Raw genomic sequence first — 22261 nt, 5'->3', positions numbered from 1 at the left:
ATACCTTTGTACCAGCTGACAGATGGCTTGGGAGCTCCTGTAACTTTGCAGGCCAGCTTGACTGTCTCTCCCAGCTCAGCTGTACAGTCTGCTAGCTCTTCCTCAAAGTCTGGAGGTACTGAAACATCAGAATAAACATGTTTAGTCTAGAATAAGGGAGATCTGTCCATGAGATGGCTGCTGCAAAGCAGAAGAATAGGTTTAATTTCTGCAAAACTGTAAGGTTCACAATGGAAAGCTGAACAGAAAATCTTAGCAGCTAATAGTAAGCAGCTGATAATAAGCGACATGCTGTCCTTGCTTATCTGAAACTAAGTTCAGTCCATCAAATCCCTGTTGGCTATAAAGTTAGGCCATTAAAAAAAAAAAAAGAAAAAGAAAAAGAAAAAAAAAACAAAGAAAGAGAGAGAGATTTGTTGCTGATCTGGAAGTATTTTAGGCCATGATTTTAATAAGCACATCCACATATCCATTATTCACATACCACAGAGCTGTCACAGTAAAAATAATTCCCCAATTAAAATGCATCCTTGATATCCAGACTAGTATCCTGTTGGTCTCCATAAAATAAAATCCTTCCTCCTTTGCTGAGTTCCTTCCCGAATTAAGGGACTTTAACTTATTAATGCCATATGAAACTATGCAAATTATTCTGATAATCTTACTCATTAGAACACCTCACTAAAACCACAAAAATAAAATGTCCAGTCTTGTCTTCGTTGCATTTACACTAAACCCAATTCTGTTCTGGCATTTTAGGATTCTAAAATTCCTTATGCTGTAAAGGACACCATTTAGTAGCTTATGCCTGAACAATAAAGATGTAATATGCCTGCAGATAAATTTTGTTGATAAAAAATTGGTGGAATCTCTAATGACAGTGTAGACAAAGCAGCCAGAATGACATGATAAAAATCCAAAGCAAACACATGCACCCAGACACAGCAATATAAGCCAGAGGATAAGGGGAGGATTTGGTACCCAAAAGAGTCACAGGGGCCTTTATACTAGCGCAAGTACAACTCTGGTCAGGTCCGGAGACTACTTTTCCCACTGGAGTCTTACGCTCTTTACACAGTGAGCCAGGGCCTTTACCACCAAGTTCTGTGGTCATCTATCTATCTGCAATCCCTACCATATCAAACACACAGAATCATAGAATAGTTAGGGTTGAAAAGGACATTAAGATCATCAAATTCCAGCCCCTCTGCCATGGACATGGATACCTCATACTAAACCGTGTCACCCAAGGCCCTATCCAGCCCAGCCTCGAATGCTGCCAGGGATGTAGCATTCACAACTTCCTTGGGCAGGCTGTACCAGTGCCTCACCATCCTCACAGAAAAGAACTTCCTCCCTATATCTAATCTAAACTCCTCTGTTTAAGTTTGAACCTGTTACCCCTTGTCCTATCACTACAGCCCCTAAGTGCCATCTCTAGTAACAACTCTGAAATTTGTTTTAGAAGCTTCAGTAACGTGTTTGTCTTTCCCAGTGACACACATTTTCTGGGCTATTTTGCTGGAAAACATCATCCTCTGCTCATTGACCAAAAAAGTACAAATATGAAGACAGGGAACAGAGAAACTCTATTAGTCTCTGATTAATCCTCCATCAAAAGTAACCCACATGAGCTGAAATAGCCAGGGATAGCTAGCTCATCAGCTTCTGTTTTCCACACTTCTGTTATGGACATTGAAGAGTAATTGGAGAGCTACTCATGTGCTCTGCTATTGTTTAATAACTTATACAGATCCTGTAGGACCTCTGTCACATGAACATAATCAGTTCAGTGATGCACTCTCTTGGTTCCCTTGATAATAAATGGGAAATCAAACACCACTGTCCCATTCTGATAAAGATACCTTCCCCAGCTCAGGTGGAAGACCTAACACTGCTATAACCATTCCAGTTAAGCTTACTGCTTGCTGTCAAGTCCTTTCAGTTATTTACAGCAGTCTGTGATATAATTAAAGGAAAACCTCCAGTCCAAGTTGAGTTTAAGAGGCGGCAGACGGTCCTAAATGTTTTTTTTTTTCCTCCTTTGCTAAATTCCTTTCTGAATCAGGGAGACTAGCCAGAAAAAAGAAGGTTTGGGCTATCTCAAGGCATACTCACTCCAGAGAGGCTCACTGATCCGCTGCTGTATGCCACAGATCTCCTTCACCCAGGAGTTCTTGATATTCACTGTACGTGCCTGAAGAAGGTACTTGCGGACCAAATCTTCCCGTTCATGCCAGATCTCAAATGCCCGGTCATCCCCTTCCACAAGGTCATTCACATCTATGTTGTTCAGCTGCATGACAGAAGGACAACTAAGTCAACACACATCTCATGTTCCTAGGATTTTCAGCCAGAGCCTTTCCCACAGCTGAAATCCCAGAGTTTAAGGCAGTTCAGATCTGGACCTAGCCTTTGTGAACCAGAACCATCTTCAAACAAGGTTTGAAATGGAAATAACTATTAAACACCAGCAAGTCTCCTGCTGTCAGTGTGTGCCCTCTCCAGTGGACATGAGTTCTGCCAACAGCAAAAAGGGAGGGCAATTTGCACTGTTTTTAAAGATTTTTCAGATTGCATGAGCAACACAATGTGGCTTTGGCTGAACAGCAATTAGGGTCGTTTGGCAATACTTTCACCAGTATACTTGACTGCCTGGTTGCCAAACACACATTTCCCTGGGAGTAATTGTCAGATTTCAGGAAAATAACATCCAGCAAGAAAAGGTGTCCCAAGGGTGGGGCACACTGTCCCTACAACGCAGCATTACTGGGCCAAGGATCTGCACAATTAGGGACTATATGAAAAGGCATTACAGAGCAGGCACTCCCTGGACAAGTAATCAATATTTTTTTTGTGGGGGGGGGAAATGAACCCTGCCTATGAAGAGATAAAGACTTTCAGAAGGTCCTGACTGGGCTTGGTCAGGAACTCCTTGGTGGGTTTTGTTGGTTGGCTGGTTTTTACTGGAGTTAAGCATCTACTGCCTTGGGAAAACTCTTTCTTCAATTTCCTGCATTTTTAATCTGAGCCTTGAATGTTCAAAGGTGAGCTCGTCAAATCCTCTCAATATTTCTTTTCTAAACAGGAATTAGTGTCAGGAAAAGACATAACCCACAGAGAGAATCACTGGGAATTAGTTTATGACTAAAACATCGTTTCCTCCAGTTTATTACCAACGTTACAGTCTGCCAAGACCAAAGACCTACAAATGCTAGCAAAAACTATAGGTAGAAAAATTCACATCAATACTTCATAGTTATGCAATTAGCTGAATGAAGTAACAGATGAATAAACGCTTGTACATGTAATCCCACTGCACTGTAAAACTCCACTCATGCTTCTGATAGTTTCTGACATGTTTCTGACAGGTTTAGAAGAGAGATTTTGGGATAGACACAGATTTTACTTGTGCTTCAAATACTTTTGGAAACAAAGGAATAGCTCAAAGAATAGTAAAATGACCAAACTGGATATAAGCATGTAGTTCTAAATGCTCTAGGTGAGGATAAAGTGATCAGACCCTCATGATGTTCTTGAAGATGTAACTGTAGGTGTCTGTCCTTGTGTCCCGTTTTGGTTTGCAGATCACAATGTAGTTTTTGAAGAGGAAGACATGTCTCTTGTGTCCTTTCCAGGCCATTCTAGCTCCTGGAGCTCCTTCCCACACAATGAAGTGGCCCTGATAGGAAAAAGAAGGAAGCATACATATCAATAATCCTGGAATAATTACCACAATGACGTCTCACCATCATTTTTCAGTGATCAGATAGCAAATGTTTACTGTTATATTGTCACCTTATGTGTCTCTGTTTTATTGCAGCACAGCAGATTGCTTCTAATGCTAAAGGTGATGCATCAGACTGACAGCACCAACAGAGGTGCACACGGTGCTTGCCATTATGTTGTCCTTTTGAATGGCATTATTTGTTGCCAGAAAAACACAGAGCTCCTGTTGGGTAGGCACAGTCTTGGAAATAGAAATGCTAATGAAAATTGTCTTTGGTGTGTTAGGCGGACACTTCGTATGCTCACTTGTTCTCCTTCACCAGAGCAGGACATTCATGCTACACACCACAGACATATACAGCTCAGTTAGTGACACGGGTTTCCCCTTGACATCATTAGGCAGAAGTAAGCAGTCTTGGGGTGGGATTGGACTCTGTTTCGCATGTCTAAATGTGGATAGATGAATGCACACTGAAGAATTACTGTAATTTAGCCTCACAACTCCACTCAGCAATACACTGTTTCTAATGGGAAACATGGGATACAAACAGGCAGAGTAAATGACTTTCTCAGCATGACACAGTAAGTCTACAACAAAACAGGACTAATGTCCTGATAGCAGGGTTTGCTTTCCTCTGTCCTCCTAAACCATACATCTGTTTCAGGACAAAGACCTGAAGGAGTATGCAGGTCTCTTAAAGATATGAACAGCTTGGGAGAACATCCATAATTTCATGTGATGTTTTCACATGGAGCACATGCAACATATGCTATGCTACCTTGTACTGACTAGCCCAGCAAACTAGGCTCCGCAAAAGAATTGTGTAAATTTGAAACCATGTAGACTCAAGAGGCTCAGTAACACCTGAGGAATAAGCAGGAAAAACCCACTGATTTCAGGAACTGGCCTACATAGCTTGCCAGTAATAAGAGAGGAGGAGGAAAATATAAAATGCTGTAAAGTCATATGGAGGATCAGAACAAATCTGCTCCTGTTTGATGAGTGGGTTGGAAAGGCAAAAACTACATTGCGTGTGAAATACTCTGTAAGTATCTATGCTCTTGTGCTTCAAACCTTAACCAAGCCAGGACACCCATCTCTTTGTACAGTAAGAAAAGCAATAAGCCAGTACTGTCTTTCAGATATGATTTCTAAAGGAGTTTCTTGTAGGACCTAAGGCTACTTAGAAACTAGTGAGGGCTTGCATAGCACTAACACCAGCTGAGAAATTTCAGTTACCTGTCGGATGGGTTCACCAAGGCTTTCCAGGGTGCCTGGGTAATTCTCAATGAGTGAGACATGGAGGTTGTTTTCTGCTCTTCGGGTGAGCGCAGACACAATGGCATAAGCCTGCTCCAGCAAAGTGCAGTTTTGGCTATTCCTTGCTTTATTTCGGATTAATTCCTGTAGATGAATATGAAAATGTTACCAGGCAGTCAGAAAAAAAAATAAAATAAATTTCATTGAGTTTCTCCATATCTGTTCCAGGTCTTTCATCTGAGCAACTTTTATCCCATTCTTTCACCATGTGCTGCTTAGCTACTGAAGTCTCTTCTTTCCTACTCATTTTGCAGCCTTAATGACTAACCAGTCTGGCTTTTCCTCATATCAGCTGATATTAATAAAAGTTGAAGCAACTACCAGATATGCTTCAGTGACTGAAAACCAAAAAACACCCAAAACAATCCTAAATGTATCCATCGTATTTCTCTGGTGCTTACCCTGGTGACACCAGGAGGCAAGCAATGTGGCACCTGGCTGTGCTAAATGAAAAGTCAATACTAGATTAATAAAGAGGGGTTGGAAAAATACAACATGGCAGTTATCTTGTTCTTCTCACATTTGTTCCTGTTCCTCTCTTTTAGTATAAAGCCATGGAAAGTGCCCGTGTTTGCTCTCTCTTCTAAGAGACTCTTAAAAATGTTGGTGTTTGTGAGCAGGCATGTGCTCAAAATTGGAAAGTTAATGTACTTTGAACTATTCAGATGTCTCACTCAGGTAACACTAGAATACAGAAACACATTGGCATGACTGTCTTCTTCCTGGATATCCTAGCTCTGTTTCCTATTAAAAATACTATTTTAAAGGCTACTTTTAAATGTTTGTTTGTGGCCTGGGTTAGAACCTGAGATAATAGGACAGATGAAAGCTTGAAAGATGAAACATTTCAGGATGGTAGAATGAAGTAAAAGTTATCACAAAACAAAAATTTCATCTTAATGTAATATCAGTATAAACCAAAAGGAAATAAAGTGGCAAGTCAATATCTTACACATTGGAAACTGCTTATTTTTATAACATACCTATTACTGCGTGTGAAGCAAATTCATACTTGTTATGGATATAGGCATACATGTATTCATACACAGAGGTAAACAGGCATATATTTTTATATATGTATATGCATATATTTAAAGATTACTCATACAGAGCTTGCTAAACTTTATGGAGTTGGAGACTATGAACCTCTATCTGGTTTCACATTTGAAAAACTATTCAGAGATCACTAGCATTGGCAGTGATTGCTGTCTTTCTTACTCAAGCAGCTTTCGGTTTTAGTTGCATCAGAAGAAAGCTAAGAAATACGAAATAAAAATGAAGTCTTTTTCTACACAAGGTGCACAAACCAGAACATAAACTTATCAGATATACATGTGTAACAAAAAGTCTTCACCTTGATTATAGTCTGATACTGCTGGATTCTGGTTATGGGTTTTTCCAGGTAGTGCTGCAGTGGTGGGATAAGTGGCTGTGAAGGATCTTCATTAGTTAAAATTTCATCTGTGTATCTCTGAAAACATACATAGAAGAATGAGGAAAGGTTGTCATAAAGAACAGTGGAAAAGATTACTCCCTGGAAAACACACATATGATGTTATACCCGAAAGCCAAAGTTGGATAGCTCTACCAGACTTTACTACCACATATTTTGGACACCTCTAGCCCTCCCCCATCTTTTCTCAGCTAGTTGTCATTTTACACTGCAAGAAGGCTGCAATTCTGATTTTTTCCGCTTTTCCCATGCGGGATTGACACTGGGGCTATCCAAAGCTTGCAGAACTAGATCATGTGATGTGAAAGATGAGTGCTTTCAGCAGGTGGGAGGGCAGGAGTGGGAGAATTCAGTGCCAGAAACTGGTGCCAGACCTCGGTTGAGGGTGGTCTGTGTGTTTGCAATGCCAGCAACTGAAGAGATGAGGGTCTTGGCACCAGCACCTGGAATAGGAAGCACAGGTCACAGGGTCCATGTGCTGGGATGTCAGGCACTTAGCTGGATGCTTATCCTTTCCCACTGACCTGGTGCATGTGGATGCAAATGTGTGAAATTCACCAGCAAGCTTCAAGCTGGACTAGATGCAAGTACAGGACCCAGGGTCCAGGCATGGGCATTAGGGAGGCTGAGAGCTTGTGCTGATAATTTGAAGGATTTTTGAATGTGGGGGGAATGTGAATGCATGCGTTTTCTAGCAAGCATAAAGCTGGACCAGGTGCTGAGCAGGAAGCACATGGAGAAGGTAAAAGCCCTGAGGATCTGGACATGGGTATTGGATGCACAGAGAGGCAATGCTTGCTGCCCAAGAGATCCACAAACATGTATGTATTCTTGGATCTGGATTATTGTGTGTGTGTTTTCACTAGTGAACTCTAATCTTGGAGCAGAGAAACAGGATTTGCCTATCTATCTTTCTGATTTATGTGAGTTTGCTTGGTTTTATAATGTGCTTGTCCTTAAAATATCCCTTAATTACAATTACATAATCGCAGCCACATTCGTACCTGTATACGTCTTATAATATCCATAAATACCTAAGTATATGTAAACATGTTCCCATATTGATTGTATCCACCAGGAAAAGCTAGACAGTGAACATGAAATTCTTATATTTAGGAAAGATTTCCCACAAAATAAAAATAAAAATCCTTTTCAGGATCACATTTATGATTAATAGCTACATTTCTTGTTGAAGTGGATTATAGGATGCATGTTCTGCAGGTACTTTGGCTATCATTTACCTTGTAGAAATCCTGGACAGCTTTGCTGACAACAATTGACTCAGCCTGTACCCTCCCCACCAGGTACTGGATGTACTTATTAAACTCAGCTTCACGCTTGATAAAGCACATGGCCACATCATCATCAGTGTCACATTTCTGCAAGCCTCGGAGAAAGACACTGTGGAGACAAAGGAAAAAGGACATCTAAGAAGGGGATGGAATGAGACTAGAGCACAGCCCCAGCAGACAGACTTAAATCAGGTTAACACAGATTAAAGGATGTGACTGGGGAACATGAGAGATGTGCCACATTAGAATTAAACCCCTCAATGCCCCTTCATCCATCATGATGCTGTTCCTCTTAGCTTGAATGTATGAAATGCCCTGCAAGGAAGGCAAGGATAACTTTCTAGGGCTCAGTTCAAGTTGTGAATTAAGTCCTCCCTAGATCCTTATGCCTCAGTTTAAGGAGCAATGAGCCAGCCACGTGAGTGAAGACAGATATTCCCACTCTGTTTTACAAAGGATGTTGAGACAGATTCACATGCACGAAGATTTTCATTACTGTCAGCTGATAACATGCAACACCACTCACAGTTGAAGTTACTTTGGGGGGAAAAACAAAAGGATGGGGAAAGAGGAGAGAGTGAAGAAAGAGAAGGGAAATCTATTCTCATGGACCAGGCAGGAAAAGTGCCAGTGTCTCACATAAACGTCCTCCCCATAACGTTTTTCCCAGAGTAACTCTATACTTTTCATTTCAACATGCTCAAACTCCTTATTGGTTGCTCTTGCTTACGGTGCTATCAGTACTGATCAGAGCACACACACCGACTGGGGAAGATGCTGCACCACTCACTGGTTGTTGAGCTTTGTTCATGCATATTATTGACCCTTCCCCCAAGGTAAACCAAAAGTGATTCTCATGCTGTTGGCAGGGACTTCCCATGAGAACAATTATCTCCTATAAGAACAAGGATATCAAGATGCAGAAGGAAGCCCCTCAGCAAAAGCCAAAGGCACATAGGATATTATACACCACCTCCTCTCTCAGCAAATAAAAGTATTTCAGCCTGGATGTTGGCAAGTCATTTTGTGAATAGCAGATCTGCATTAAACCTTTCTTGGAGTAGGCAGAGGTGTTGTGACACGGCACTGTGCCTGGGCAGCCTGCTACAGCTGGATGTGTTTCGAATGCACGGACACTGGCATCAGTTTTGGATGAATGTGTGTCTCTATGAAGGTGCCACTAAAGTGGCTATAAGACCATGATGCCTTTTAAAAATAATTCATTGCTTTTTAAATTAATTCACTTAAAAGGGTAAGAAATAAGCTGGACATATGAAACCTTGAAGCGCTGTAGGATATTATAGGAGTCCCAATCCTGTGCTCTGATGTAAGCCATGCCATCCCACCACCTACCATCCCAAAAGGACTGTCAATTCCCTTGCACCTCAGCACTGCCAGTGCTCCACATCCTTCATAGTAATAATATTTACTGTGGCTCTGACACCACGTATGAGAGACACTCTTTGGTCTCAAATAAAGGCACATGGGAATGCCCACCTGGAATGGAAGCGAGCAATGTCATCAATATTTCTGAAGATGGTGGATTTCTGACTAGCAACAGCTCCTGGGACATTGGAACAGGTCTCAGTGTACTTAAGGTGATGAGTCAGGAGGAACTGTAGATCTTGAATGTAATCCTCTTCTGAGATCAACAGCTCTTGAATAAGAACACTGAAGGGAAAACAAATAGGCAAAAAGAAATCACAGAAAAATCATCATCATTATCCTTGACATGCTGACAGATTTTGAGGTTCTAAAGTAGAGATACGTGATCAGAGAAACAGACTCCCTGGAGTGTGTTGACTAGATATCCTCTGACCATAAGAAGAACTTAGACACCCTGCTCCCTCTACCTTACAGACTGCTACTATTAGGGCAAATAAAAGAGTGAGTGAGCAACAAAAGTATCTATGTAAAGTAGGTGGTAGGAACTTTGATGCCTCTTTATGCAATCAAGAAGCAAGTATCTCCATGAGAGCACACTGAAATAGTGTGTTGCACTGCAAGGGAGGAGTAACATTGAGTTGAATGCTTTCACACCCTCTTTAGACATCATTTTCAGATGTAAGGCACCCCAAAGTACTGTAATTCAGGATGTGGTAAAATCAGAGAGCTTCAGAATTGCATAATGTAAACTTCTCCTTTCAAGTCATCCAGTCTGGTTTAGATTGCCTGGAATATTCCTTTGGTGAAATCAATGGCAAAACGCAATAAAAGACCACAAATTACAAATCTGAGAGAATCAAGGGTTACCTTGATTCTGGAAAAGGGGAGGTGGTAGGGCTCAGAAGAACAAAAGCAGTGACTCTGATGGGAGGGACCTAGATGCCAACATTTGTGTTAGCTCAATAGGCGGGAAAACTCAAAGGCTCAAATACCAAATGACATGAGCTCACCTTAGTTTCCTTTTATATTCATCTTCAGAAACAAATTCTCCAGGGAACTCAGGAGCTTCTGTTGTTCCCCACTCTGGTGACAACTAAAATACAAGAAAAAAGAAACTTTATACTTTGAAGTTAACAGTGCTTTTATGAGTGCACATGGAGGAATATCCCTTCTGCATTCAGTGTCCCTCTGAAGAATTCCTAAGCCAGAGTGAAATTTATTTTTTGCTGGAGGATGATTAAGTCTTTCAAACCCAGGCACTGCTGCAAACATACGGAAATATTGTCTAGTCAAAACATGGAAGAGACCAGTCATGTTACAGACCCTTTCAACACCTCTTGACATATCACTCCTGGCAAAAGGGATAGACTCATAGAATCATAGAATAGTTAGGGTTGGAAAGGACCTTAAGATCATCAAGCTCCAACCCCCATGCCATGGGCACGGACACCTCATTCTAAACCATATTACCCAAGGCCTCATCCAACCTAGCCTTGAACACTGCCAGGGATGAAGCATTCACAACCTCCCTGGACAACCTATTCCAGTGCCTCACCACCCTAACAGGAAAGAATTTCCTCCTTATATCCAATCTAAACTTCCCCTGTTTAAGTTTGAACCTGTTACCCCTTGTCCTACCACTACAGTCCCTAATGAAGAGTCCATCCCCAGCATCCTGATATGCCCCCTTCGGATACTGGAAGGCTGCTATGAGGTCTCCACGCAGCTTTCTCTTCTCCAGGCTGAACAGCCTCAACTTTCTCAGCCGATCTTCATACGGGAGGTGCTCCAGTCTCCTGATGATGGCTCTAAATTGCATCAGGAACAAATAATTTTACACAAAAATTAAACACAGCATGATCAGTTACCTTTAACTTCTTGTCCAGGTAAGCTGGAGATACCCAACCCTGTCGAGAGGGGCTAGATTTTGTGGGTTTGGTCCTCACCAGCCATTTCAGAGGGTGAGCTGAATCGAGGACTTCTACGTATTGGCCTTCCTTCAAAGTGATGGCCTCCTTGTCGGGTGCAGCAGGTGAATAGTCAGCTGTGACCATGTAGACATCAAAGATCTGCAAGCACAAAAGGACAGTTATTTTGTGTTCTGAAAAGAGAATACAGTAACACCAGCAGAACATAAGTGCTTATTGGTGCTTAATGTTTTATTCTGCAGCCCTTGTATAGCAAACAGAATCACTGGTCACTTTTTGCAAGTGGAAGACTGAGTTTCTAGGAGGCTCAGACCATATTTTAAAGTCTCTCTCTCTCTGAGGTGTTTTGGATCTATACCATAAAACAGTATTGCCTTTCTCCCAAGGCAAAACAGTGGTCCTGAAAATGACAAAATCAGTTAACATTTCCAAAGTCTTAATTTATTGTTTTTACTTTTTTTTTTTTAAGGAAATGTTTGAAATGACATCCCCCAAAATTTCTAACTTTCACAACATTCTCATTTTTTCAAGAATAAATTCTTAACAAAATTCTTTTGACCAACTATCCAAGGCCAAAAGGCCACAGAAAATCAGGCTCTGATTTTCCTAGGTTCAGCTATGAAAGCAAAAGATGCCAAATAAGGGATATGTTGCCTTGAACAACTTGTTCAAGATCACACGGTGAGCATCAGAATTTAATTCTCTGTGCTGTATATCACAGACCCAATATTTACTAAATATGGCTGCTGAAGTGAAGTACATCCCTAAAGGTGGTGGGAATCCTTAAGCCACAGGAGGCTGGTCATTCTAAGTAAAGTTTTCTCCTTGTGAAAACTTGTCCATAAAGATACCACACCTCTCCTCTGGAATCCCCATCTTCAGATTCAGAGGAGGACTCCTGAACAATAGAGGAAGGTCTGGATCTTCCATGGCGAGGTGACGCAGAGGGTGTTTTTGACTCATCATCACTTTCTGCACCAGGCACTCGAAGCTTAGCTGAAAAGCAGAGCAAGAACAGTGCATGAAATAAAGATCTCCTACTTTAACACGAACTAAATCTATAATAACTTTCAATTTCATACAAACAAATATTCCCTAGGAAGAACATTTGCAATATTTACTGTGAAGTCCTATTAGTATTTAGGATTAAACAAATAATTGAAATGTTTTAATACATTAGGCTTCATCCCTACTGCATGTATTGTCACTGCATTGCAAGAATGTTTGTAGGAGACATAAGGCCTCTCTTTTTGCTTGAAGATAAAACATTACTACAAGATAATAAATATATGGTACACAAACCAGGATTTTTCATTTAATTCAACACATCATTGGATTACTGCCCAGCTGTGAGCACAGTTTTCTGCCTTAACTTGATTTTAAAACCCTATTGTGAGGTAAAACTTGAAGATGGGGGAAGTCTTCAATATAGGATTGCTTTCAGACTCAGGAATGATGAATTTCTGAAGAACTTAAAATACCATAGAGGTTCAAAATGCACTTCCATTTTTGCAACTTGCCCTCCACTCTAAAGCTTACAGTTATTTCTACTTATTTAAACAAACATTGTATGCATAAATTTTCATTTTTAGCCATCAGCCATCTTCATTTACTTTAATAGGCTTTTTCTATCTCAAAACTGTAGACTAAGACATGCAGTTTAGATGGACTTTTACTAAAAATCCTTAGTCCTAAGCACTTACAAATGCTCATATGCTTACAAAGCAGTTTTGAGACAGTCATCCTGCTCAATGATATTTAAGTCCAAATGATATTTAAATAAAAAGATTGCGTATTTTTCTGCACTAATTAAGTTGTGTTTGACAGGTTCCTTACCCTGATTTAGTTTTGCAGATACCATTTCTGAGATGTGTGAGGTGAGTTTCTGAAAGAACTCTTCTGAGCCAACGTCAGCTAATGAAATAGGGCTTCTGGGTACACCTTCTCTACCACCTTCAAAGTCTCCTGAAAAGAGAGAATTTGCTATTAAGCAGGCAATGCCACTGGAAAGTCATCTTTTTTTTTTTTTGAGTAACAAAAGCATCTGTGGAAGCAAGGTCTAATTTTCTTCACTTCCCCTGTTTTTAAAGCTGTGCTTGCTCACATTTCATCCAAACAATTCACCCTTGAACAGAGACCAGTCCTGAAAAGTTTCAACACTTCAGACAGTTTCAAGAAAACAGGACAAAAGCAGGTGGCAATCATGAAATATATAGATGATCTCAACTGTAGATATGAAGGCCAGGAGTAGGAGAGAGAAAACAGCCTCTTACCTTCTCTTGTTTCAGAGGATTGAATATCCCTGAAAGAATAAAACAGAGTTAAAAGTTAACATAAAATGTGTAGCAAAGAGAGATAAATAAAAAACATCCCCTCCTTCTAACATATCGTATGTGAAGTCTGGGAATATGTAAGTTAGGACTCTGCTCTTGACTGCAGGTGTTAGTAGTCAATACTCATTAGAGCCACTATGACAAATGAGAACTGGGGCATGTAGCTCTTACGGGCACAGAACCCCTCATGTGCCTTAGTCTTTCAGGCAAATACCATCTGACAATTCCTCTTATTCCTAACTTTTATTACAAACTGTTGCTAGATAAGATCTGGCTGCTCAGGGAGTGGATTGTAGAACTAAATAACCTCCACCTCCATGGTACTACTGGACTTTATTCCCAGCTGACTCTGAAATAAAGCTATTACAGTTGGAGACATTATGTCAAGTGGGATCTGTAGTCTCAGTCAGTTTTCAGTGAATTAATGCTTAACAATTTGCAGTGGTTTCATCAGGAAACCAAGGATCAGAGAATACGTAGATGCTGCAGTTGTCCAAGAGATCCGCTCCCATCACATCAGGATGGGATGCCTGTGTGTTGGGAAACGAGCTGGCTACTCATACTGCAGTAGTTCTGGGGTCCAAAGATACCCTTGCTACACTAACAGCTTTTACCAGGTTCAAATTAATTCATGCTAGCAGGAAAGGGGCAGGAGCCTGTATTGTTAACACTGAGTGAAAATGACTTCATCAGGGTGAAAAACTACCAGCATTGTTTGCATCTGATGAAGAGTGTTTGTGTTGTTTCCCAAGACTACAGCTCTGCCAAAACACTAAAATCTTGGAGTCAACATCTCTGCTTTCCTGTTGTTTCTGGAGGCAGGTTATAAACTTTCACTGCACAGGCTGATCTCCCGTAATTATCTATTAGTACACATGAAGCATTCCACTTGATATGTGATAAACTATATACCACTAAGTCTGCCTAATAGCCTGGACACATCCTTGGGAGAGGTTGCAGTGGAATAGCTGAATTCACACTGGGGCTTTCTTCACACTTCCAAGGACGACTGGTCAAGGGTTTTAAGCTAGACATGTTCTAGAAGTTAACATGTGCTCAGGTGGATACTGCTTTTCAAGCTCTCTCTGCCTAGCATCCAAGCCAAGGATGGTGAAATGAGGAGGTTATTCTTCAGATGCATTTGTAAACAAGAAGTTTGTGAGCAGACCCTTTTCAGCTTCTTTTTCTGTGAAGCATCAATGTTGGCAAGTAATAGTCAGGAAACCTTGGCCCTTGAATTTGTTTTTTTTTTTACATTCTGCTTAGGAGATGAAATAATACCAAGAGTTTTATATGACCCACCCATTTCTTTTCTGTCCTTGTTCCTTATCATCCCTGATAATCAAGCATAAATGACTGTCACTGATATTATATGTATAATATACAGTATTAGATATAGTATATAGTATTCATAGCATTTCCCATCCTAGGACCTCAAACTATCTTAATTCTGGTGCCAAGACATGAATATGAGATGTCCAAAGTGAACACAGCCTAAAAGTGACTCATGGGAATTGGTACCTGCACTGCTCCACTGCACCACAGGTGACTAACCACTTACCCCAGTGTGGTCATGATGGCTTCTGACACCATCACACGCTCCTGGGTCAGAACTTCAGCCTCTTTCACTGCAAGATCAGGGTTTATCATTAGAGGACAGAAGGCAGAGAATGTTTTTTTTTGTGTGTGTATTTAATGCAGGTATGTTTTCTAAACGTGGATTACTGGGAACACTGAAATACTGGATCTGTCCTGTTAGCAGCTTCTGACCTGGAAGACATACTCCCACTCAATATGACGCAAACAGTTTGCTTCTCTTCCTGTTCATGTAGATGTATGAATGCCCTATTTGTCTACATTGCTCAAGCTATGCTCCTGTAGCTCTTCGTACAGTAAAAATGTGGGATGCAAGGAAGGATAACAGAAAAATGAGGTCCTTCACAGTGCTGCTCCTACTACCAATCTGTATTTGCTTGTCTCCTGTCTTACCAAATGAATTGTGACAGGAGAGTGTCTGAAAAGATCTCTAAAAGGGGAATCAAATAACTCCAGCTGCCTTAAGACAGCTCTACAATGCAAAATACCTTAGCAGAGAGAAACATTCTAAGTGATTTTTCAAATTATGACTTTTGCTAGTTACTTTGCATTGTCTTTCTTCCTTTCTTTTTCCTTTGTGCGTACTTTGGTTGTTTCTTGGAACTTGTCTTCTGTTTATATAGAAAAAATGTTGCTGTTAATCAAAGATAGGGTCAGAAATCTTAAACAGAAAAAAAGAGTGTAATCATTTGCAAGGCAAGCAAAGCCATGGCTAATCTTGGGAAAATGCAATTATTTTTTTTTCAAGTTGTAATTTGATTAATTTTCTTACCAGTGACACTTGTTCTTCTCTTAGGACTGTATAACACATCAAATAGAGAATGTGTTTGTATTGTAACAAAGATTTACCATCTGAAACTTCCACGGTAGCTGTGCAGATGGACTGGCCAGCCTTGTTTGTAGCAATGCACGTATAAGCTCCACTGTACTTCCTTTTGACATCCAACAGGATCAGACTGTGATGCATATTTGAACTGGCAAGTTTATACCCAGGAGTTTCTGGTTTGATCCACAGAATATCTTCCCGAGACTCTTCTTTCAGCCAAGTAATAGTTGGTGGTGGATGTCCTAAATCAAAAGCAATGCAAAGAGCTTTAATTTTCCTTGTGGTGCTCCTGCCTTACAACTATAAGTCATGCTGTGAATAAAGGCTATTTTGATCTGTTTCCTGACTCTTTTCCAACAGTAAAAGGCATAATATATATTAAAGGATGTCTTTAGAAAATTGTCTCTCTACAACACATTCAAAAGTACATCAAACCTTTTTCTAAAATCAAAACTGTTAATCAACACATCTTCAGAAGAGCAATAAGTGTTGTTATCCCTGTTTTTACACACAGGAAAATGGAAGTGAAGATGAATAAGATGCTTTTCTGTAAAGCGTATAAAAGTATTTTACATATGGGAGTAGAGTCCCAGTCTTCAGATACAGGAGACAAGGTTACAATGACTTGGGCCAGAGAGAGTCTAGAATGTGCTGTGAAGTTATGCAATTTGTTATGCAGAAAGGCAAGGTATCTATCCACTTACCTTCAACTTTTACAGATAATGTGATGCTTGCACCTTTTTTCACCTTTTTATTAGTAAATCTCTCAAGGAACCGTGGTGGTATCAGCTGCTCATGGGAATCTGAAAATGACATCATTGATGAAACATGGTGAGTTTATGTGACTGAAAAGTTCCTAGGGATTCTATTATCACCCACTATGGCTTCTCTCACCTGTTTCTGATGGCTCTTCTTTCTCATCAGGACCTGTAACACAAGGAGGAAAAAACCAAATGACAAACACAAATATCTTTCTGCCCATGAGTTTAATTAAAAAACAAACAAACAAAAATAAGTGACTGCAGAGGATTACTCTTTGCAGGAGATGCTACACAGAAATGTTAGTATAATTTATGAGAGGCCCTCAGTTTTAATAAAATGAACAATTAAATTTGCTGAAGTTGGGCAGGAATAAAATGCACATTTATGAGATGACAGTCAGGCCATAGAGAAGCAAAATCTTTAGGACACACAAAATTTATAGGTGAACCAAGATTAAAGCATATATTTTTCTATCTACAGACTTCCCACTTTATATTCCCACTTTTTCTTTCTCAAGAAAAATAACTTTACAAAATAGAATAAAACACTGGAACAGAGGAAAGCAGATGCCAAAATCAGTGCCATACCTACCTTTGACTACCAGCCTTGCTGATGAATATGCAGAACCAGCAGAGTTGATGACAAACGTTGAGTACTGGCCAGCGTCTGCCTTAGTGACATTGCGAATTTCCAGTGAGTGGAATTCCTGTTTATCAGTCTTCAGGATGCGATCTGAGGCCTTTAATGGCTGTCCATTTTTGAACCAATACAGACGCGGCTGAGGGTACCCTGCAAGAAGCAGTTGCAGACATGGAGGACAGAATGCATTGTCAATATTGATTTGGTAGCATCTCCAAAGAGGCAGATCCTTCTTAGCAAGAGCTAAGGAATTCTCAGCTCTGCCCATGGCTGCAATTTCACAGATTTACCTAGTTATGAATGTCTGCAAATTCATTAAATTATATTGATCTGTTAAAGATCTTTCCTGTCTCTTCAGTTTCTGGCACTCCCCATTATTGACTGCATGTGCAAGTACCTTTCAGGTTGGACAGGTAACGCTTAGGTCTGACTTGCAATGTACACAAAGAGAAAAGTTGAAGCCAAAAGAGTTCTCACCATTTATGGAGAGAACAGGAAAATCCCTACCTCTCCCTACCACAGCCCACACCAAGAGGGCGTTTTTGCAGTTATAGGCTGTAGCAGCAACCCCCTCATAGAGTAGGGCAGGTCCAGGACTGTTCATTTACTAAAGAGAATAAAGGACACCCTCACTATGTCTTTTTTGTTTGGTTTTTTTATTTTCTTTATTTTTAATTTATTCCTATTGCTCCTCTATAACTAACATTCTCAGAGAATTACAGGACTTAGTTTTCAGGAGTAAAAGCCTGTAATTGTGTCTGAAGACATGGACACAGAGTAAGACACTTGATCTAACTCTGTTACAAAAGCCAATGTTCATTGGCATGAGCATGTTCTTCTAGCTGTGTGGTGCAAATGTGGTGCAAGATCCATGGGTTGGGGGCACAGCTGCAGAAAAGCACATTGGAAAACCTTATCCAGCACTTCAATCTGGCAGCAAACCTGGAATAACTGACAGTGCTGTGGGCTTCCCTCACCTTTCACCTTCAAGTGAAATTTAGCCAGTGATGCTCCAGGTGCCACATGAATATCATGAAGCTCATCAAAGATCTGTGGCAATTGCTCCTCCTCAGTGGTAGATTCCTCCTGTTCTCGGCTAAGAAACAATTAGATTCAGATAGAAGAAAGTCAGCAAGCCAGAAAAGAGTCAGGAATCAGAATTAAATATTTTAGGTTAATTTGGTCTGTGGGCTTTCTCATCATGGCAACAGATTCAGCACCATATGACATTCAAAGTAATAGAATGATACTGTGAAGAAATATTCAGACTAGCCTGAAGGCAGCCAGAACAAGTTTGGACATGCTAAATGTCCAGCTGTTGCAGTTACTGCATCTCAGCTGATCTGGATGTTCCTTTATGACATTAAACTAGCCCTGCTAAATACAGCAAAACCATAAACATACGTGATGTTTATCATAACATATCATAAAATCAATAGCATAAACATATTGATCTTACCAAGTCAGAATTTAGAAAGAGGTAGAGCTCTATATTTTACCTTGAAATATATTCTTTGGCACTGTAGTAAGAAGATGTCTCCGTTGCATCTGCTGCTGTCTCATAGTCAGTGCTGGTCACTGATAAATGGAAAAGGAAGTGTTTTCTACAATCTGAGATTTGAAACTAATTTTTCTTACCATAATTATCTTTCCCTACTAATTTGAGTGAAAACAGATTAATTTCACACTGCTACTGCAGCAGGATCCCATACACCCCTGGATTACGGAAAACACCTCTGTTTATCTGAAAAGCTCTGCTCCAAGCCTTGCCTTGGAGTTGGCAAAACCTAACTGAACCCAAGAGGTTTGCAAGTGAAACATTTTGTGGACAATGCATATATTTTCTTAATGTAAATGGTGTTTTCCTTGGGAAAAAGAACCACAACCCAACAAACTACAAAATATCCCCCACTCAGCAGGACCCCTTCCCTTGTTCCTTCTGCAGTGATTTTGAGACTTACAGTCCACTCGAAGCTCAGCCTTGGTTGAAGCAACTCCCATGTTGTTTTCAGCAAGGCAACGGTAAACACCCATGTCCGTGGGGACTACAGCTGTGATGATCAGCTGATGGCACCCCTCCTGATCCTCGTTGATCATGTAATGATCATTTTCTTCAATAGCTTTCCCATCCTTGAACCAGCGGACTGTGGGAAGCGGTTTGCCAACGACAATGCAGTCAAAGCTGACTGGATATCCGTCTTGTACCTCTTGGTTTTGGAGCTCAGTCAGAAACATAGGAGCTAAAGTCAGGGTTGTGAGGAAAGAAGATAGGAAAAACTTGGTTGTGATAAAAGATATATTTTAAAAGCACTGCTGCTCAGTGCCTGAAGACTTCTTGTTTCTATTCTTTTTATTGCAGAGTGTTATCTTTTCTCTATGAAAACACTCAAGTAGAAATTCCCTAATAAATACTATGAAGATATTCCATAACACCATAAGCAGTGCAATACCACAGCTGCAAACTATACATTGTCTCTGTTCCTCTCTTTGCCAAAATATCTTGTTTCCCTCAGGAAGTTTTGAAAACTGTGTCATTTATTTGATAATTATAGCATAGCCATATTTTTGTAGTAGGGGACAATTTTATTGTGGAAAGCAGCTTTGTAGATAAAGCAATACTTTGCACCCCCCTCCTTCATCACTAACCTCCTTCTTCTCCCTCAAAACGAGAAAGAATAAAAAATCCATCAGTTTTTGCTGTGGTGAAAAGTTTACAGGAAAATATCTGCTCCAAATGAAAAACAAAGGCTTTTTGGGAGCTATTTGTGAGTGAAAAGGTAACATTGTGACCTGCTCTAGCTGTCTTTTTCAAACAACAAACTGGTTTGTTTCACCTACCTGTATCAGAAGTCAGCAAAGGTGGTGGAGGTCTCGCTAATGGTGGTGCAAATTTCCCATGGGTGGGTGTTGTTGCTTTCCTGATGCGTAATTCAACTTTTTTAGGGCTTTGTTCCAAAATGTCAATCTCCACAGGAATTCCCAGAGCACCAAACATCTCTCTGAATCGAGTGGCAGCAGTTTTTGCCTCAGACAAGATTTCAAACTTAATGTAGATGTACTGGTCATCCTCACGATATGTCTGATGGTCAACCACATCTATGTCCCCTTCATCTGCACTGACAAAGAGCTCTTCCTCCACATCAGATATCTCAGTTGAGATCTTGGCCCTGAAGAGTCTATTAAGTCTCCTTGCTGCTTTACGGAAAGCATCATCCAGCTCACTGCCAGATGAGCTCTCTGTCTCACTGTCAGTGCTGTGTTTAGCCTGCTCCTCCTTATGAAGAAAGTGAGGTTCTTGAGCGCCAATAACCACCTTAGCACTATGTGAAACCTTGCCAAATTTATTGGATGCTTCACAGGTGTATTTACCTGCATCTTTCCTGTCCAGGCCAGTGATAATCAAAGAGCAGGTCCCATCAGTGTAATTGTCTATGTGATAGTAACGACCATCTGAAAGCTCTTCCCCATCTTTCAGCCAACGGACTTTCATGTCAGTTTTGCTGTGGGCCACACACTCAAGATGAAGAGTGCTTCCAGGTTCACCTGAGAAATCCTTGAAGGTCTCAGTAAACACTGGGCACTCGTGTTGTTTGATCTCTTTCCTGACTTTGTAGCCTTTGAAAGCAGCTTGGATCTTCACAGCAGCCTTGTTCATGGAAGGGTCATCTAAATCTGGCATTTCTGGTTCAGATGGCTTAGCAGCTGGGGCAGCCATAACAGCCTCCACACTGGATTCCTCCCACTGCTTCCATAATTTGCCTGTGGAGATGGACTGAACCTTGCTAGTAACACTAATACTTTTCTTCCCTGTCTTCTTGAGGTAGTTCACTAGTGAAGGAGTCCCAGCTCTAGATTCATCATCTGAGCTTGTGAAAGAGAAATCTGCTTCTCCTGTCCTAGCCAGCTCATCACATGTGGAATACTCCTCTGAGTAATAGTGAGACATCTCTGCCTCCTCCTTCCTCAACTTCTGAAGCTTCTCATCCTCTTCAGGCACCTCGCTGATGGAATCCAAGGTGGGCTCCCGGCTCATCCGTCGTTTCTTGGCCAGGGCTTCCCACAGAAGGTGAAGATCTCCCTCCTGAGCAGCCTCAGGGGGCAAGCTGGGCTGGACATGGCCATCCACCAGCTCTTCTGGTTGACTCGCAGGGGGTGCTTCCTTGGCAATTTCTTTAAGCATTGACACTGTGGGAACTGAGGAGAATTAAATTAAATGACAAAGGTTGTGAGTAGGCTTTAAGAAAGCACATAGAAAGCTTATTCTAACACCTGGGAAGGAGAGTATCAGTGGCATTTAACTACGCATTCTGTTGAGAACAAAGTGTAAATTTAATACAACTGGACATGGTCATGGGCAACTTGCTCTAGGTGACCCTGTTTGAGCAGGAGGGTGGACTACACTATCTTCAAAGTCCTTTCCAACCTCAATTATCCCATGATTCTTTGCAGGTACTTAAAATATGGCCAAACAACTCTTTTACTCTTCACAGGTTTGAACCCAATAAATAAATTTCTGCCCTTTTAAAATGGTGCAGTTGATGAATATCTAGTTAAGGCTGTCAGTGCAGTGTGGAAAACTACTCAATCTCATTCTATTTTACAGGTAGATAGGGCTTCACTGACTGTCTTGAATAGATCTCCACTGGCTATAACAAGAGCCAAGACTCCCACCTGACATGGAGACACCTGCCTGTTCAGGTGTGTCTAAGTCTGAAGGTTGTAACTCACTCCCTGGGACACACTGACTTGCTACTGCATAGTGCCCAGTGTTTTTTGAGATGTTCCAGGCTTCTGAGACATCCATGTGTGGCTCTCAGATACAACACAGGACCCATGAGTGCTCTAGGTCCCTTTGGAGAAAGAGATGGAGGCCAAGGGTGATATACTGAAGTGCCTCAGTGGCACCAGATGCTTGTGTGTAGGTCACTGAATCCCACCACAGGGGCACAATTCAGCTTTCTAAGCACTATGACCAAAGGCATTTGGGAAGCCTAGG

The 22261-nt window shown here is 40.9% G+C and overlaps 1 protein-coding gene across 1 annotated transcript in view; it reads right to left on the bottom strand.

The window, feature by feature from the left end:
* Positions 1-22261, bottom strand: part of OBSCN (obscurin, cytoskeletal calmodulin and titin-interacting RhoGEF) — a 185689-nt gene that overhangs the window by 46595 nt on the left and 116833 nt on the right. Inside the window, exons 72-92 of the mRNA XM_061354784.1 lie at positions 20104-21459; positions 19227-19505; positions 18765-18843; positions 18243-18361; positions 17218-17415; positions 16759-16791; positions 16569-16667; positions 15888-16106; positions 15004-15070; positions 13383-13411; positions 12946-13074; positions 11966-12105; positions 11050-11250; positions 10192-10274; positions 9293-9466; positions 7745-7904; positions 6405-6521; positions 4970-5134; positions 3524-3682; positions 2119-2296; positions 5-118 (exon numbers count right to left, since the gene is read on the bottom strand). Coding sequence (XP_061210768.1) covers positions 5-118; positions 2119-2296; positions 3524-3682; positions 4970-5134; positions 6405-6521; positions 7745-7904; positions 9293-9466; positions 10192-10274; positions 11050-11250; positions 11966-12105; positions 12946-13074; positions 13383-13411; positions 15004-15070; positions 15888-16106; positions 16569-16667; positions 16759-16791; positions 17218-17415; positions 18243-18361; positions 18765-18843; positions 19227-19505; positions 20104-21459 — 4098 coding nt within the window. The remainder of the gene's footprint in view (positions 1-4; positions 119-2118; positions 2297-3523; positions 3683-4969; positions 5135-6404; positions 6522-7744; positions 7905-9292; positions 9467-10191; positions 10275-11049; positions 11251-11965; positions 12106-12945; positions 13075-13382; positions 13412-15003; positions 15071-15887; positions 16107-16568; positions 16668-16758; positions 16792-17217; positions 17416-18242; positions 18362-18764; positions 18844-19226; positions 19506-20103; positions 21460-22261) is intronic.

The sequence above is a fragment of the Neopsephotus bourkii genome, unplaced genomic scaffold (genome assembly GCF_033783945.1).
Source record: "Neopsephotus bourkii isolate Nb327-2 ecotype Australia unplaced genomic scaffold, CSIRO-AGI_Nbou_v1 NB_745, whole genome shotgun sequence".
In the NCBI taxonomy this organism is placed as follows: domain Eukaryota; kingdom Metazoa; phylum Chordata; class Aves; order Psittaciformes; family Psittacidae; genus Neopsephotus; species Neopsephotus bourkii.
The sequence above is the reverse complement of the archived record's forward strand: the minus strand, read 5'-3'. Positions and strand labels throughout refer to the sequence as shown.